Below are 18292 nucleotides of genomic sequence, written 5' to 3' on the forward strand. Positions count from 1 at the left end.
CAAAGCCAGGCCAGATTTGTGACAATGGAGGCAGGTTATTGGTTTGCGATTTAGAGTCTGCCGACATATTGGTGGCTTCAAGACAGTTGTTGTTGCCCTGTATTATGCTTGAAGTGATGAAAAAGTATGTGTGCGTGCGTACTATGCTTAGCTTGTCGTTGAAGAGAGGGGGGTTAACCACGCTGCTGTTGTTGTTACTGTGTTAGTATTTCAGATGAACTTGACACACAAAGAACTTGGAACTTGGTATGCTTAGCCAATTCCACACAAGGGATGCTTGCCCTTTGTGTAAGCGTCTACTCCTACTTTGGCACCGGCCTCAAGGGCCCTCCAATGGCTGTGGTTTGTAATCAATACCAGGTGCTAGTTGTCGCTTGACCCCTTGGGCAAATAATTCCACAACATAGGTGAGACTTAAAGTCCCACGTATACACTAACAGGAGATTTTGCCCCCTTTCGGCGAAGATTTCTTTTTTTTTCACCTCACTCGACAGCAGTAACACCAAATTGCAAATTTCTGCAGAAAAAAGCCTCTTTAAATGTTAGACTTAGTGGCAGTAACAATGAATTTACGAAATTATGTATGCGAATAACTAAATGTATAAGCTACGAGAGTCTTTGAAAATAAAATGAAACTCACTTTTCCCCGCATGCAATTTTTTTATAACTTTTTTTCTTGAAAGCTTCGTTTTTTGACAATTTCATAAAATGCCACAATTCGAAGCTACGTAGTTGCCAGTGTGGCTTAAAAACTCTTCTTGTGCTTTTACCAGTGTGTGACCTAAATCAATGCGTGTGTGCAGGTTTACATAAGGCCAAGGCGGATTTAAAAAGGTGGTCTCACGCGAGCAACGGTTAAAGGCCAAAACAGAATGAACGCGTTGATATTTGTTTATGAGCGTCACGTTGCAAAAATACGCACACAAATCCGACAAAAGCAAGGCAGAAAAGTAAAAAAAATCCTACTTTGACTATTGAAAGCGAGCGTCCGTGGCGAAAAAATTAAAGGTGGTCCCATTGGTACAATACAATACAATAGACGAAATTCTGGGAAGGGATTTACAGTTTTCGAAATCAGTTATTGTTGCTGATTTGTAGCCACATTTGTATGTGGAGGTAGCGATTCTCGTCAAGCTCGTTCCAGTCACCGATTGCCGCGGGAACGTTATGGCCATTGGTTATTAAAATACGCCAATAGATCGTCTTGCCACATCGAGTATCACAGGCACTCAGTATTTAAGCAAGAGTCGTTGCCTCCCGGTCTCTCACCATCGTCATGGGTGTTCATCGTCATTACGACACGAAAACGGAACGTAAAATGTTGTTTTTACTAAATTCGACTTTCCGTTTACCGTCGACAGACGTTCGGTAAACGTTTGCATGCGTTTTTATAAAGCAAAACCAAACAACTGACACGTTTTCCTACATTTACGGTATGTTCACGAGAGTATAACCAGGCCTTAAGTAGTGTTTTAGTCGTCAAATTTAAAAATTGTTTAACTTTTGCAAGTTTTTGTTATGTTTTTGACATATGTTTGCAGAGTTGCAGTTTTTAACGCGACGCTCCTCAACGCGCTCATTCTGCTTAGGCTCTCAGCAGCCTGGCCGGCTGCTAACAGCTGTTCGCGTGAGACCACCCTTTTCAATCCAAAAACAAAACGTCGATCAGCTTGATGACAAGATGGCAGATTGCGCCATATGATTTGTGGTTGTTTTACAAATGAGATCACCAACCCATTGTTTCACCATGGGTTGTATCGTTGATTTCGTTGTTGTTAGGCAAGTGAGCCAACTTTCTTAATTCAACCATGGTTGCCAATGTGGCTTAAAAACTCTTCCTGTGCTTTTACCAGTGAGTGACCTAAAACTGTGCGTGTGTGCAAAAAGCCTAGAACTAAGATCGTGTGCTCGCACAAACAACTGTCAAAACTGATATTTGGAAAAAGGGGAGAATGTGACTGCGAGAAGAAGCATCTATTTTGCGCTCACAACTCACATTTCTTGGCTCGTCGGACTTTAAAGTGCTTCAATATTTCAACATTTTATTAATTGTGGGCCAAAAAAATATAAAAATTAGGAATACAAACGTACAACATTAGAAATAAGTTAAAATTTAATAGCTCGAATAGCTAAGATGGCACAAAATGCACCATCCTCGGTAGATGTACAGGTAAACAAATGATTGTTGCAAAAGGCGGTCTTCAGTCATTCCCACTAAAATTTCTAAAAAATAAAACATACATATATTCAACAGGATATACAATTTAAGTTACATGGAAAATTTCCATTGTTTCCCGAAACAAAAGAATCCAAAAGCTTGGTTAGTTTGTTGGCTGTGTCATCGACAAAGGGTTTGCTTTTTGCCGGTAATCCAAATGCAAGAGAACTAAAAGGTGGGTAAAAGGTACAACACGATTGTAAATGTGTAAGCTAATAGTATTTTCTTGTTTTTGCAAAGTCGTAAAAATTAAAGATGCCGTGGATGCAAAGTCCCCCAAAGATCTTCCAGTACGGGTTGTACCCTTGTCCGGTGAACCCAAGGCTGTGGCCTGCAGTTGTGATGGTTCAATGCTTGCTGTCAACTATATGTTGAACAACACGGGATTTCTTCAAATATACCCAGTTGATTGTTTTGTGACAACGGTAAGATCACGCGAATATTAAGGAAATAAAATCTCGTTAACAATTTCTTTATTTTTAGTCCATTAATGCCTCTTACAATGTTCCCATCTCTCCTGAGAGTTATGTTTTCGCCCTACAGTTGTTGTGGAACCCAGTCATAGCCAATAATATAGCCTTGATTTTAAGCGATGGCTCTGTTGCCATGTTTACCCTAAACTCTGGAGGCCAATATGACAAAGTAACATTGGGTAAAGAAAATCAAGTAAAATCAGGTTGCTGGTCACCCAAAGGAAAACAAATAGTACTGGGCTTTGCCGAAGGCAAATTGCAACAATTCAAACCTAATTTACAACCCGCTCGTGCCATACCTTGTCCGCCTGGCGTACATCCGGGACCATTTGATTGCATTGCAGTGCATTGGTTGTCAACATTCCAGTTTGCTGTAATATTTCTACAAAGAGGCGAGGATATGTGCCCTTCTTTGTTTATAGTTAATGCACCGAAGGCTGGTGGTCCCTCGTACATAAACTACTACGATGTTTGCTATAGCGCATCGGGACCTCGCACACAACAGTTGACATTCAATCACATAGCTCCTTGGAATCTACTGCTTGTGTCTTCAGCCAATGGCGTCGAAGTTGGTGTACTGGGCACCAAAGAGTCGGGAGAAAATCCCACTTGGATTCAATATACCCTATTGGATGAGGCTCGCATAGAAATGCCTTTGACCGAATCAAAAGATGAAACATTTCCCATGGGATTTGTTTACGACACATCATCAGCGCATCAAGTAAAAATGGGTGAAAAGGCATTGCCAGTTATGCCCATGATACATGTGCTCTCCACTCATGGTCATTTGGTGTCGTTTAACTTTTTAAATCTGTCACCTAATTGTGTAGATGTTTGTTCGCCACCACCACCACTCAATGATATGTCTGGACAATTTAGACCCTTGCATGAAAGTATGGCAGCTGGTGTTGAAGTGGAAAATCGTCAGAAGCCCCCTGAAAATGCAGCAGGTGGAAGTGCAACGGCCATAGGAATGGGAGCTGGTGGTGGAATGGGAGATATGACGTTTACATTGGGATCCAGTATGGTTACATCAACGCCGGCAATTGTAAGTATGATATGAGGTTACCATAATGTCGGTTAGCTGCTGTCTGTATAGGCAAAGACATTGGGCTGGACTAAAAAAAAAAGAACTAGCACTCTGCCGGTTTCTCATCCTTCGTCTTAAAATCCCCGGAGACTCCAATTTACAACGGGTATTAGAGACCGTTCGTACCTTCACTTGTTATACTGTTTGACCGCTTTCTTTCTACAATTACGGTAGAAATTGTGGAAGATCCGTAGCCGCCCGGCCTCTCACTTAGACACTCTGCCCGAATACCGCTGATTGTCCGCGACTGCCGTTACGCAGCTACTCTGTAAGGAGCATTCCACTATCCGCAGCCTATGTACGTGCCCACTAGCTCCCAGCTAAGCTTCTCGTGACAGCAATGAACACCACACATATCGGACCTCAATGTTTCAGCTTGTGTGGTGCTCATAGCTATCCGGTAGACAGTCATGTGCTGTTGAAGACGCTGTGGATTCGGGACATATGAGGTCGAGACTGGCTAGGACAATGCGAACAGAACAGGACGTGGAATCATGATCTCCTACTGCCCATGGAATTCCTGGTGGCGCGTTTGATAACAGCAGACTTCTGACGTCTGTGATGATGAGAAAGAGTTGGAGACGGTCGAGAATCTTTTTTTGTCATTGCCGGTAAGGAGGCGTAGGATTATGGGTAAACACTTCTTTCCGTACCTGAATTCCTTTCAGGTATAAGTCTCACTCATCATTGTGGACTACTCTAGAAGCTTTAAATAGCTCACTGCAAGAGCTTAAGCCTATGAAAGCGTCTCTTTGGTCCGCCTCTTTCCCTTCGTTTTCGTCTTGTAACGAAGTTGCATATCAAGGGACTTCTTCCAATTCTACGTCACATCTCCCTCCCTCAATTACTATAGGAAGCTAAAGTAGTTCACCGGACGAAGCTTTAGCATATGAGAACTCCTCTCAGGTTCGCCTGATTCTTGTACCTTGGTTCCCCTGCCATTCAACCCAACCGGATGAAATTTTCCAAAAATGTTTTATAGAAACAAATTTTGACAACTTTAGAAAAAAAATAAGACTTTTTTTCATTTCATAGAAAGACAAACCTGTACCAATGTTTGGTGGTCTGGCCTCGGGTACAGCAAAACCTGGTAACATGGGATTTGGTTTTGGAGCTGCAGCAGCAGCACCGCCACCAACTTCAGCAGCCTCTATAGCAAATAAACCTGGAATAGGTTTTGGATTGGGTGGTTCCAGCCTAGCGGCTCAGTCAACAGCACCTACAGGTTTTGGAGCACAAACAACAGCTACTGCATTTGGAGCACAAACAACAGCTACCGCATTTGGAGGATTTGGAACAAATCAAAATTTTGGAGGTATGCAAAAAAAAGTTGATATACCCGTCATTGTAAATTTAACAAAAAATAAACTTTTTTTAGTCAAAGATACGGAAAAAGCAGCAGCTGCCACTACAACTGCTGCAATGTCAGCCTCTAATGCTCCTAAAAATACTGACGCCAATAAACCCTTATACACGGTGCCACCAACTTTTAAACCCCCTGCTGTAGTGCAACCAACAAAGTCGGCCGCAATTGCACCTCAACTTAATATGAATGCAGGAGAAATCGATGAATTGGTTAAACAAATGATTGCCATACAAATTGAGGCCTTCGAAACGGAAATTAGACACATACAGCAGCAATCTAAAAAGCTGATAGACAATGTAAGTCATTCTTATTAGACCATATTTAGGAATAGGTTTTTGATTTTTTTTATTCCATTTTTCAGATTGGCTCTCCAGAGGAAATAAAATCCTATACCAAACACCTAAATGATCTTCAAGAGATAATAGAACAAGCCGATGATCACGAATTTGAACAGGATGTACAAAGTTTAAGGCATTCCATGAATGAGTCATATGCTATGCTGGCAGAATGTCGAACGAAATTGGATATGTTCAATAATCCCAAGTAGATACACTACCGCTCTAAAATCCATAATTGCTACAAATTCTGTATGTTGGTGCTTTTTTTTTTTTCTTACAGTCTTTCTCGATTGACCACAGCCTGTACTACAGATCCCACCAGCCGACGTCAATTGGCAAAATTGCAGGCCTATTTGGCCACTAATCAAACACAGTTGAATCAAGTCAATCAATTGATAGATGCCCAATGGACCCAGTATCAGGATATTGTTCGTCGTAATACCAAAAATCAAATGCATATACCCTGTTTGGATGGCATCTATCAACGCATGTCCAAATTGAAAGATATGTTGTCGCGGCAACGTACCAAAATGAATCACATTAAAAGTAAATTGAAACAAAAGGGTCTGAATTATAAGCCAGCCGATGATACAGATGCCGTAACAACTATGGCCGTGGGAGCTTTGACCAAAAACCAAAAGTAAGTTGGGGAAAAAGAAATGTATTGATTATTTTTTTTTTTTGTATAGAGTAGGGGGAGATTTATCAGTTGATCATTTCATTTAAAACACATTGACATCAAATTTGAGTAAGGGGCAGGGAACGCCGTTTTATAGCCAATTTTGAATGGCGGGCCGCAGGGCGAAACCTCTTTCAAGATAAGTTTTTATATGCTTTATAACTCACAAATGCCGCCATCAGACGTACAGCCTCATAGTCGGACATGCTAACCTCTGTGCGTAGATGGCCTCAATCAAATCAAATCAATTACTGAACTAGTTTGTTGGAATTAGCAGAAGTACTAGTTGTTGTTGTTCTAGCAGTGTGTTGTGCACTGAGGCGGCAGCCCTTGCCAATGAAAGACTCCATCGGACCAATCCGGTACGTACAACCAGCTTCTATGGGATTGAGCAGAAGTACAAGTTCCAGCGTCAAGTGGAAAGTAAACAAAAGTGAAACTTATCCTGATTACTTTGTGGCTAGTGAGTAAACAGGTTTGGAACTAGTGGCCGTTACCACTGAGGAGGGACAGGAATAAGATGTAGTGGTGTGTGTGCGAAAGTGTCTGGTAAAGACGCTTATGCAGCAAATTGTCAGGTAGCCAATAAAATCTTACATTGCCTGCGTGATTTTGGAAGATATTGAAAAGTGGTACGAAGAGAGAATAAACTAGTAAAAAGGCGTTAAGTTCGGCCGGGCCGGACTTTGGATACCCACCACCTCGGGTATATATGTAAACCACCTTTCGTCATAATCCGGTGAAAAATGCATAATTTATGCCCCCATATTGGTCTTTTTGGTAGCTATATCCAAATATAGACCTATCTGAACTGTATACGACATGGATGTTGAAAAGCCTAACACAACTCACTGTCCCAAATGTCGGCGAAATCCCACAATAAATGCGCATTTTTTGGGCCCAAGGACCTTAAATCGAGAGATCGGTTTAAATGGCAGCTATATTCAAATCTGGACCGATCTGGGCCAAATTGAAGGGCCTAACACTACTCAGTGTCCCAAATTTTGACGATATCGGACAATAAATGCGCCTTTTATGGGTCCAAAACCATAAATCTAGAGATCGGTCTATATGACAGCTATATCCAAATCTGAACTGATCTGGGCTAAATTGCAGAAATATGTCGAAAAGCCAAATACAACTGTCCCAAATTTCGGAGAAATCGGACAATAAATGCGCTTTTGTGACCCTAAGACCTTAAATAGAGAGATCGGTCTACAGCCACCTATATCCAAATCTTGACCAAACGAGCCAAATTCAAGAAGGATGTCGAACACAACTCACTGTCCCAAATTTCGGTGACATCGGACAATAAATGAGCCTTTTATTGGCCTAAGACCTTAAATCGAGAGTTCGGTCTATATGGCAGCTATATCCAAACCTGGATCGATCTGGGCCAAATTGAAGAAGGATGTTGTAGGGCCTAACGCAACTCACTGTCCCAAATTTCGGAGAAATCGGACAATAAATGCGCCTTTTATTGGCCTAAGACCTTAAAACGACAAATCGGTCTATATGGGGGCTATATCAAGATATAGTCCATCTTGTGCAAAGTTTGAGCTGAATATCTCTATTTTTAAAGACTGTAGCGTGATTTCAACAGACAGACGGACGGAAATGTGCAATGAAATTATGAAAGCTCTGAGAGAATTAAACAACAACAGAATATGACATATGCTCAATCTATCAAATGAGTAAATGTGGAGTTGGCAGATGTGCCAAAACGAGTTGTGGTGAAACCAAAAGAAAAACAGGGAATAAAAAAAAACTAACAAATAAAAGCGTGCTAAGTTCGGCCGGGCCGAATCTTATATACCCTCCACCATGGATCGCATTTGTCGAGTTCTTTTCCCGGCATCTCTTCTTAGGCAAAAAAGGATATAAGAAAAGAGTTGCTCCGGTTCGGACCACAATTAAATTATATGTTGGAGACCTGTGTAAAATTTCAGCCAATTCGTATAAGAATTGCGCCCATTGGGGCTTACGAAGTAAAATAGAGAGAACGATTTATATGGGATCTGTATCGGGCTATAGACCGATTCAGCCCATAATAAACACGTTTGTTGATGGTCATGAGAGGATCCATCGTACAAAATTTATGGCATATCGGATAATAATTGCGACCTCTAGGGTCAAGAAACCGTACTTGGCACAGTTGTTGGGTATCATAACAAAACACGTCGTGCAAAATTTCATTCTGGTCGGATAAGAATTGCGCACGCTAGAGGCTCAAGACCCAAGATCGGTTTATATGGCAGCTATATCAGGTTATGGACCGATTTGAACTATACTTGACACAGTTGTTGGATATAATAACAAAACACGTCGTGCGAAATTCCATTCCAATTTATGGCATATCGGATAATAATTGCGATCTCTAGGGTCAAGAAACCATACTTGGCACAGTTGTTGGATATAACAACAAAACACGTCGTGCGAAATTTCATTCTAATCGGATAAGAATTGCGCACTCTAGAGGCTCAAGAAGTCAAGACCCCAGATCGGTTTATATGGCAGCTATATCAGGTTATGAACCGATTTGAACCATACTTGGCACAGTTGTTGGATATCATAACAAAACACGTCGTGCAAAATTTCATTCCAATCGGATAAGAATTGCGCACTCTAGAGGCTCAAGAAGTCAAGACCCAAGATCGGTTTATATGGCAGCTATATCAAAACATGGACCGATATGGCCCATTTACAATACCAACCGACCTACACTAATAAGAAGTATTTGTGCAAAATTTCAAGCGGCTAGCTTTACTCCTTCGGAAGTTAGCGTGCTTTCGACAGACAGACGGACGGACGGACATGGCTAGATCGACATAAAATTTCACGACGATCAAGGATATATATACTTTATGGGGTCTCATACGAATATTTCGAGTAGTTACAATCAGAATGACGAAATTAGTATACCCCCCATCTTATGGTGGAGGGTATAAAAATGATCTAAATTCAAAGTTTGATCCAAGGAATTTGAAAATTTTAAACGACATGGAATGTTACACAGAAAGAAAAATGTTCATGATATTAACGATTTTGTCATAATATTAATGAAAAAAAAAATTTTTAAATACATCCCAATGAAACTTTTCATAACTTTTATGAAAGACGTTTCATAAATATCAATTCAATGAAACATGTCATAATAAAGGGTGATTTTTTTGAGGTTAGGATTTTCATGCATTAGTATTTGACAGATCACGTGGGATTTCAGACATGGTGTCAAAGAGAAAGATGCTCAGTATGCTTTGACATTTCATCATGAATAGACTTACTAACGAGCAACGCTTGCAAATCATTGAATTTTATTACCAAAATCAGTGTTCGGTTCGAAATGTGTTCATTCACCGTAACGTTGCGTCCAACAGCATCTTTGAAAAAATACGGTCCAATGATTCCACCAGCGTACAAACCACACCAAACAGTGCATTTTTCGGGATGCATGGGCAGTTCTTGAACGGCTTCTGGTTGCTCTTCACTCCAAATGCGGCAATTTTGCTTATTTACGTAGCCATTCAACCAGAAATGATCCTCATCGCTGAACGGTGAATGAACACATTTCGAACCGAACACTGATTTTGGTAATAAAATTCAATGATTTGCAAGCGCTGCTCGTTAGTAAGTCTATTCATGATGAAATGTCAAAGCATACTGAGCATCTTTCTCTTTGACACCATGTCTGAAATCCCACGTGATCTGTCAAATACTAATGCATGAAAATCCTAACCTCAAAAAAATCATCCTTTATTTATGAAAATCAAACATATTTATTATGAAAAGTTTTCATACCATTTATGAAAACTTTCAAAACATTTATGAATATTTTCATAACATTTAAGAAAAAATTTCATAAAATTTATAATAATATTTATTATATTCATGAAACCTTGTTCTACTGTTTGAAAATGTTTTCATTACATCTTTAAAAAGGAAAAAATGAAACCAAAAGCTTGGATATTTAGTTAACTTTATTGAGATGAAATTTATACGTAAATCTAATTACAGTGTTGCTGTTGTTGTAGTCACACTTGCATGTGGAGGGGGGTAGCGATTCTTGACCAGCCTCTGGGAAGGCTGTATCGTTCCGATACATAAACCTGAGGCTGTACATGGACACAAGTGTTCCACAGTTGAAAAAAAAATATTGCTTCACGGTTACCTTTTTTGTGTAAATTTTTTTGGTCTATCAATGGCTTCACTTTGCAAATTAAATACTAAGTTCTTGCGCTTCAATTCCTCGTACGGGCGATTGCCGGTCTGGGATGATACTAAAAATGTTATAATTAGTTCTAAAATTATGGCATTTAAATGAAATATCGCGTATCCTTACGTTTATTTCATTTTGGAAAACTTTTTTATACATCACAAACACTATATTACTTGCTTTTTACACTTTTCACCTCACTGCAAAGTTACAAACAACCAATAGCTTCAAGATTTTGCGTAGAATGAATGACGCAGAGATCAAACTGTACATGTTGTCATGTTGCGCATTGTTGTAATGTAAAATATGCATGTTTTTTTCATTCTTTCCCAGTAGTGTTTGTCTACAGGACGTCATCAACGAATCGTGCACGACCTTGAAGACTTATTGTGGACACAAAACCAAAATCGTTGACATTTTCACACAAATGTCGCAAAACTCCAGCATGACATTCCAAGCGACAATGTGAACGATCATGTCCTTGACGACAATATTGCTATCGCCCATTTTGCCGTCAGTGATACAGTTGGAGACGCAGTCTTATACAGTTTCGTCGATGACACTGTAAGACACAGAGTCTTTTACATTTTCATCAAAGACACAGTAGGAGACAAAGTCATATACATTTTCGCTGACGACTCAGTAGAAGACGGAGCCTTCCGCGTTTTCGTTGATGACAACATTAACGACTGTTTCTAGTATTTCATCTTGGACAACTTCCTAAGGTTACTTAAGGTACTTTTTCCGTCTATATTCATTGATGAAATAGTTGGATTAACTACAAAGAAACTTGTATTTTAAATTAATGCATATTGCTCTGTTGCGCCTTCCTTAACTCTCTAAAATCTTCTTAGGGTGGGGACACTTCGCCCTCAACTTCGCTGAACGCGTTCGAATCCTGGCGAGAACATCGGACAAAGCGGTGTTTATCCCCTCTTAATGTTGACGACATTTGCGAGGCACAATGCCATGCATGGTCATTTAAAAAATTTGCCCCGAAGATGCGTTGCACTGCGGGACGCCGTTCGGACTCGGCTATAAAAAAAGGTCCCTTATCGTTAAGTTTAATCTTGAATGGGAAAGCACTCATTGATGTGTGAGAATTTGCCCCTTCTCGGTTCCTGGTGATAATGTTGTTCTTTAGGGTAATGTTCTCGTTAGGGGAGGAATGGCACCTCAGCCATTTCGACTCAAATATGGATATTAAATTCGTGTTGCACTTCCTAATACCTTTAATTTGGGCCCTATATTGCCATGGCCGGTAAATATGAAAGGTTTGGAGGGTGTTTTGGGGCTGGGGCGGCCACCGGCACTTTGCACTGAAAAAATATATCAAAATCGTTCTTTATTCCCAACGGAAATGAAGTTCAGTTTAGGGGGTGCTTTATGGCGTACCCCAAAGCACTTGGCTCTAAAATTGGATATCAAATTCGTTTTCTACTCTCAAATACCTTTCATTTGAGTCCCATATTGTCATAATGGGTCAAATAAACCATTTTACGTATCTTTAGGAGGAAAAGGAGGTAAATTTCTCATTTAATAACTTTTCCCTTCTCTTGACAATATTTGAACTAACAATGCCGCTATTTATAACAGAAAGCAAGTTATTGATATGATCGGATGAATTTCCAAAGTGTAGGTGGCATTCAGGAACTGGCGCGAAAAATTTCTTTACGAACAGCGCCCACGTACTAAGGTTCTTGCTTCTACACGATGAAATAAGGACTTTTGGTCGTTTGTGAAAAGAGTAAGGGGTAGTTCTTCATCTATCCCAACTCTTATTAAGGATGATCAAACGTTCACTGACCCCGTTGATACGGCTAACCTGTTGGCTGATATATTTGCAGGGAACTCTTTCCTGCCAGATAGCAATCAACCACTCCCCTTAATCGCAAATGCAAATTTCCCAGATATTTTTTCGAACTCATGAAGTTAAAAGGGTTCTTGAGAACCTAAACGGAAAAAAATCCCCGGGCCCGGATTGCATATCAACACTTGTCTTGCGCAAGTGTTCTTAGACACTTGCTCATCCATTACGCAACCTTTTCCACCGTTGGAAGGTTGCGAACGTTCAGCCAATACCCAAGAAGGGTGAGGCGAACAACCCTACGAATTACCGGCCAATTGCAATATGCTCCGCTCTCTCTAAGGTTGTGGTGGTTAAACACCATCTTGTGAGGTATTTAGAGTCTAATGGCCTTCTTAGCGACCAACCGTATGGGTTCCGTAGAAATTGATGTACGGGCGACCTTATGGAATTTCTGTCGGAACGTTGGGAGTTGCTCAATCCACCAGTTTGGTGAGAGTAAGGTTGTGGCTCTGGATATCTCTAAGGTATTTGAGCTTGTCGCTTGAGGTGTCGGTAATGGCTTTATTCGATTTATTTCGTGCTTTCTCAGAGATCGTACTTTACGAGTCGTTATAGATGGGTTCTCATCCAATGGGCATTAATGGACCGCAGGTATACCCCAGAGCTCTGTCCTTTCTCCTTCTCTTTTTCTTATTTTCATCAACGATCTGTTAATTCAGACAACGAATCCGATCTACTCATTTAGGCCTAGTTTTTGAGAGATGAGGCGGATTATGGACGACACACTCTGCCAGGATTTGCTAGCAATTTCTGAGTGGGGTCGACTGAATCGAGTAGATTTTAATGTCCAACTCAGTACTGTCACACAAACGATTCGCTGACCCATGACGATCATCTTTGTCTATCAACGGTATAGATGATGCGCAATCAGAAGCTCTTAATGTTCTGGGCATGAAAATACAAAGTGATGTCCACTGGGCCAAACATGTATTTGAAGTGTCGAAAAAAGTATTCAAGTGCTTAGGCTTCCTTAAACGGTGTAAGAATTACTTCTGATCTTCTTAACGCCTATACCACTTTTATAAGGCCGAAAATGGAGTACAACTCACATCTTTGGGCTGGAGCTTCAAAATCATCCCTAGAGCTACTAAACCGTGTACAGAAGCGAGCGATGGCGTTGATTGGTGACAGTGGGTTACCCAACTCTATTGCCTCCCTTGAACATCGTCGCAATGTGGGTTGTTTGGCGCTGTTCTATCGGTACTTTCATGGTGTGTGTTCGTCTGATATTCGTCTTCTTATTTCTGATGTAAGGATGTTTATCAGAGATACTAGACATTCCAGGAACTCACACTCGTTGGCAATTGATTGGCCAGCGGATATAAAGAATTCTTATTTCGTCCGAACCGTTCGTATGTGGAATCGACTGGATTCTGGCTAATGTTTTTCCCATCCACTATGACATCCAGAGATTTAAGACAAATGTCAATAAACACTACATCATGAAAATTAAAATACTGAGCTAGCTTCTAAAAGTGATAAAAGTCTATCTAAAAGATAGAACTCCCATCTATGACACGAGTTCTGGAACAAAAAATAGTACAGGTAACGCCAGGAAAAGCTCAGGGGTTCAACCTAGGCCCGGTCTTATGGAACTTCAGCTACAATGAGTTCCTAAGGATGGATTTGCTTGACGAAATTTGCCTTGTAGTCGCCAGTCATACTGACTGCGCCCTTAGTGTGAACGTGTACAGAAATTATAGGTTCCGAATCAATCATTCAAGACTCGGTTTTATTGGCCAGCGAGTTGGCTTGGTCGCCATGCATGTTCGCTAGATACTTCAATTTTGGTTTTGTTTTTTTATTTGCTCTTTCATTCTAGCACCATGGAATCTTTGGCCGATTCCATACTTTCCATGAGCCTTTCCCAAGTGGTTTCCCAAACACATGCCAAACTTTCGGAGAATAAAATGAATGCCATACGTAACTTTACGAGGCAACAACAGCAGATAACCATAATCAAACCTAAGAGGCCGGAACGCATTGGCTTAAAGTCGGAAGTGATTTTAGAAACCAAACTAAAAACCGAGCGAAAGCAAAAGGAAATGGTGAAGGAAAAACAAGTGCAGAAGCAGCAACAGCACCATCAACAAAGTCAATTTTCCATTTCCAAGCCATCAATGCCATCTCAACAATTACCCAACATACAAACAGCAGCACAACAGCCGCAACAAACCTTTTTGGCCAAGCCCACGGCCTCGAAACCTCCCATGTTGCCAACTACCAGTCAGCCGGCATCTTTTATAACACCCACTACAGGGGCACCAAGTGCCCTTTCATTTGGCAATCAACAGAGTTCATTTGTGAAAACTTCAACTTCAATTTCAAGTGCCAAATTAGATGATTCCACGAAATTTGTGGCACCCTCTTCCGCCTCCTTTGCAGCGTTTGGTGGTTCAAGCAACCTTACTTTTGGCCAAAGCAAACCAAACACATCCAATGTAGAAGGCAAGGAAAATCAACCAACACAAGCCACAATGCCCATTTCCTTTTCAGCCAAAGTTATAGGAGGCAATGATGCCAAAGCTCCTCTGGCCAATTTGGGCAATAAAACCTTTAACATCGCCAACAACACCAATGAAGCAAGCACAACAAATCAAGGATTTGCTGCCTTGGGAGCGATTGGTACTACTGCAGAGAAGGATATTAAAAAGAAAGAAGAAGCCTCCAAAACCTTTAGTTTTGGTGGAGTTGCAGCTGCTGCTGCTGAAACAGCGGCCAGCTCTGAACCTGCAGCAACAACTACTACAACATCCTTTGGAGGTTTTGGCACGCTGGGAAAGACTTCCAGTGCCATTGGTGGTGCTTCACCAGTGGTATCTTCCTCCTCTGGAGGTGGCATATTTTCTTCTTCATTATTTGGCTCGACCACTCCCTTTGCCTCCTTGGCAACATCGTCGGCAGCACCCTTTGGAAATGCTTCTACAACATTTAGTTTCAATAGCGCTTCAACTGCAGCAGCAGCAGCAACCACAACGACAACAAAAACCGCTAACACCACTCCCTTGGTCACCACAAAAGCACAGAATGAAGCAACGGCAGCAACAGCAGCGGAAGCCACAAAATCGAATGAAACAAAAACTTCAGCTGAAGGGCAAACCAAAGGCCTTTCCACCGCTGGCACCACAACCACGGGAAGGTAAGAACAGAACATAAATCTTTCTAAAGGTTCTATGTCCAGTTTATATTCACCTCACATTATTATTTTTTTTCTTTTTTTATTAAGCTTTAGTTTTGGCGGCATGAGTATAAGCGGAGCAACCTCCAAACCCATTGCGTCAACTGCTACAACTACTCCTAGTAGTACGGCTCCTCCAAATGTTACCATAACCTCATCGGGTATAGCAAGTGCAGCAACAATGGCAGCACCAAAACCTTCTACAACTACCTCGTCTGCCACCACCACGGATACGGCTGATTCCCTATTCGGTACGTTGAACATATGCAAGCCAAATACCAAGGAAACGAGTGAGGCAAACAAGACGCCTGGTAATATATTCTCTGGCTTTGGGACAACCACATCCACAGCTCCAGCTACAACACCTTTCCCCTTCATCACCGGTGGTAAGGCTGGAGGAGATGAGACTACACCATTTTCGGTCTCAGCTACCACAGCAGCAACTCCAGCATTTGGTTCCACAACAACGGCAAATGTTTTTGGAAAACCCTCCTCGACCACAGAAACTATTTCTTCTACTACAACTGCAACTGCTGCTGCAGCCCCTGCTACTACTACAACAGCCATGACAGCAACTGCTGCCACTACTTCTGCCACCACAACAACAACTTCCGCTTTCTCTTTCGGCTCTGTGGCAACCCCCACCACTGCCACAAATGCTTCGACCATCTTTGGCTCAATGTCATCTACACCAACTGCAACCACAGCTTCTGGCAATGTTTTCAGTGGTGCCGGAACGGCAACCTCGATATTTGCTCAAGCTGCTGCAGCTACTTCAACATCTGCTACCTCCACAAGCACAACCACAAATATATTTGGAGGCGCGGCAGCGGCAGCCTCTTCAGGACCATCTTTGTTTGGCTCCACTGCCCCAGCAATGGCAGCTGCAGCAGGCACACCCAACACAGGTTCCATATTTGGATCAAATACAACAGCAAGTCCAGCAGCCCCCACAGGTGGTAGCATATTTGGAGGTATACCCAAACCAGACCAATCGGTATTTGGCAGTGTCGCAGGGGCAGCATCACCGCCGGCTACGGGACTGTTTGCAGCAGCTGCTGCCGCCACAAAGCCGCCAGCGGGAAATATTTTCGGTGGTGGGGCAGCAACAAACACCGGATTTGGCACTGCAGCTAGTGGTGGCTCTATCTTTGGCGGTGGTGGTGGTGCTGCTGCTGCACCCACCAGTCCCTTTGGGGCACCGGCTAACGCCAACACTGCAGGCTCCATATTTGGAGGTGCTGCAGCTACCAAGCCCGCCGAGGGAGGCAATATATTTGGCTCGCCCACTCAACAGTCACCCTCAAGTGGTGGCTCCATATTTGGCAAAAGTTCCTTTGGTCAAACTGCAGCTTCCCCCCAATCCGCCGGCAGTATATTTGGTGGCGGTACCACCAATCAAAGTTCTACCAGTCCTTTTGGTGCCCCAGCTGGTGGATCCATTTTTGGGGGAGCCACTACAAACAACTCCTCCTCGGGGGGCTCTATCTTTGGTGGGGCATCTACGGCCCCCGCCTTTGGTTCCACAACAGCATCATCAGGTTTTGGTTCTTTCTCACAGCCTTCCAATGCCCCCGCCTTTGGTTCACCAAGTGGAGGTTTTGGAGCAGCACCTGCGGCAAATGCTTTTGGCTCCCCTCAACAACAGTCGGCCTTTGCAAAGCCAGTTTTTGGTGGTCCCCCCACATTTGGCAGTCCTCCCGCTTTTGGTGCTCAACCCACATTCGGTGGAGCACCTACATTTGGCAGTCCTAAAGGTTTTGGATCATTTGCGGCCACATCACCTGCTGGCAGTGTTGGTTTTGGAGGTGTTGCAAATCCCGCAGCTGCCCAAGCACCCAAGGGAAATATTTTCGAAACTTTGGGCTCAACTGATACTGGTTTGTCATTTGGAAATTTGGCTCAATCGACGCAGCCACCTAACCAACAGAAGCCTGCTTTTGGCGGGTAAGTATTGTTTTGCCTTAGTAGACATTGTGTTGTTAACTTGGTGGATTCTCTTTTTTTTTCTCTCTTTCATTGCAGTTCATCCTTCATGAGTTATCGTTAGTCTGTTAGATGTTAAGTGTAAAGTATTTAATTTTATTTCAAAATAAAAAATAAAAATCGTTACAAATTTCATGGAAAAATGAATAATATGCTCAAGGAAGCCAGGGTCCGTCCTGGTCGTGATTGGGGTCTGAGAGGGGTTTAAAAACTCCAGGGCCGGTTGTGCGCCCCTGGGTCTATCAGATACTGGCCACTACGCTGGCTACTTAGGTTACCGAAATGTGATGCCCTCGAGGTGTGTTTGCAAGACTTGGTTCACCGGGACGCGGGAGTAGGAGTGAACGAATTGAACGCATAGAAGTAGTTCTTTTCAGCTGGAGATACAAGTTACCTACGGTGGCACCTGTCTTCTTGGGAGCAGAGAATGTTCCATTTACTGAAAGCGCAAAATACCTGAGTGTTTTGCTGGACAGGAAATTGAACTTCAAATCCAAAATGTCGGAAAGGGCAAAAGAGGCCACTCTTGCCCTATACACCTGCAAGAGAACTATTGGCAAAAGTTGGAGATTTCGACCGCGCGTCATGCACTGGGTATATACTGCAGTTGTCAACCCCATGGCAGCCGGTTGTACGCACCGGATTGACGCGGTGGAGTTCTTTATCGGCAAGGGCTGCCGCCTCAGTGTATAACACACTGCAACAACAACAACTGCAGTTGTCAGACCTATAATGCTATATGTGTTCGGGTGGACGGCGCTTCAAAAGTCCACCTACTGTTCAATAGAGAAGCGGATCCCAAGAATGGCTTCTTAGTGTATATCAGTCACACTGAGAACGACACCATCTGATGCACTGAATTTAATGCTACATCTAATGCC

The 18292-nt window shown here is 42.3% G+C and overlaps 1 protein-coding gene across 1 annotated transcript; it reads left to right on the top strand.

Moving 5' to 3' along the window:
• The first annotated feature begins 1976 nt into the window (after nt 1-1976).
• Nucleotides 1977-17530, top strand: LOC106087715 (nuclear pore complex protein Nup214). Its single transcript, XM_013252854.2, has 11 exons — nt 1977-2170; nt 2255-2393; nt 2459-2643; nt 2702-3739; nt 4817-5096; nt 5160-5443; nt 5509-5690; nt 5766-6125; nt 14070-15386; nt 15474-17372; nt 17451-17530. The coding sequence occupies exons 1-11, from the start codon at nt 2135-2137 to the stop codon at nt 17473-17475; spliced, it is 5745 nt and encodes a 1914-aa protein (XP_013108308.2). The 5' UTR covers nt 1977-2134; the 3' UTR covers nt 17476-17530.
• Nucleotides 17531-18292: the final 762 nt, after the last annotated feature.

Source organism: Stomoxys calcitrans, chromosome 3 (genome assembly GCF_963082655.1).
Source record: "Stomoxys calcitrans chromosome 3, idStoCalc2.1, whole genome shotgun sequence".
In the NCBI taxonomy this organism is placed as follows: domain Eukaryota; kingdom Metazoa; phylum Arthropoda; class Insecta; order Diptera; family Muscidae; genus Stomoxys; species Stomoxys calcitrans.

Excerpts from the sequence above, each read along its gene's own strand:
- LOC106087715 (XM_013252854.2), top strand. The coding sequence starts at position 2,135 with ATGGCACAAAATGCACCATCCTCGGTAGATGTACAG. Across the intron at positions 5,691-5,765 it reads GATATGTTCAATAATCCCAA|TCTTTCTCGATTGACCACAG; the intron begins GTAGATACACTA and ends TTTTTCTTACAG. Across the intron at positions 15,387-15,473 it reads GGCACCACAACCACGGGAAG|CTTTAGTTTTGGCGGCATGA; the intron begins GTAAGAACAGAA and ends TTTTTTATTAAG.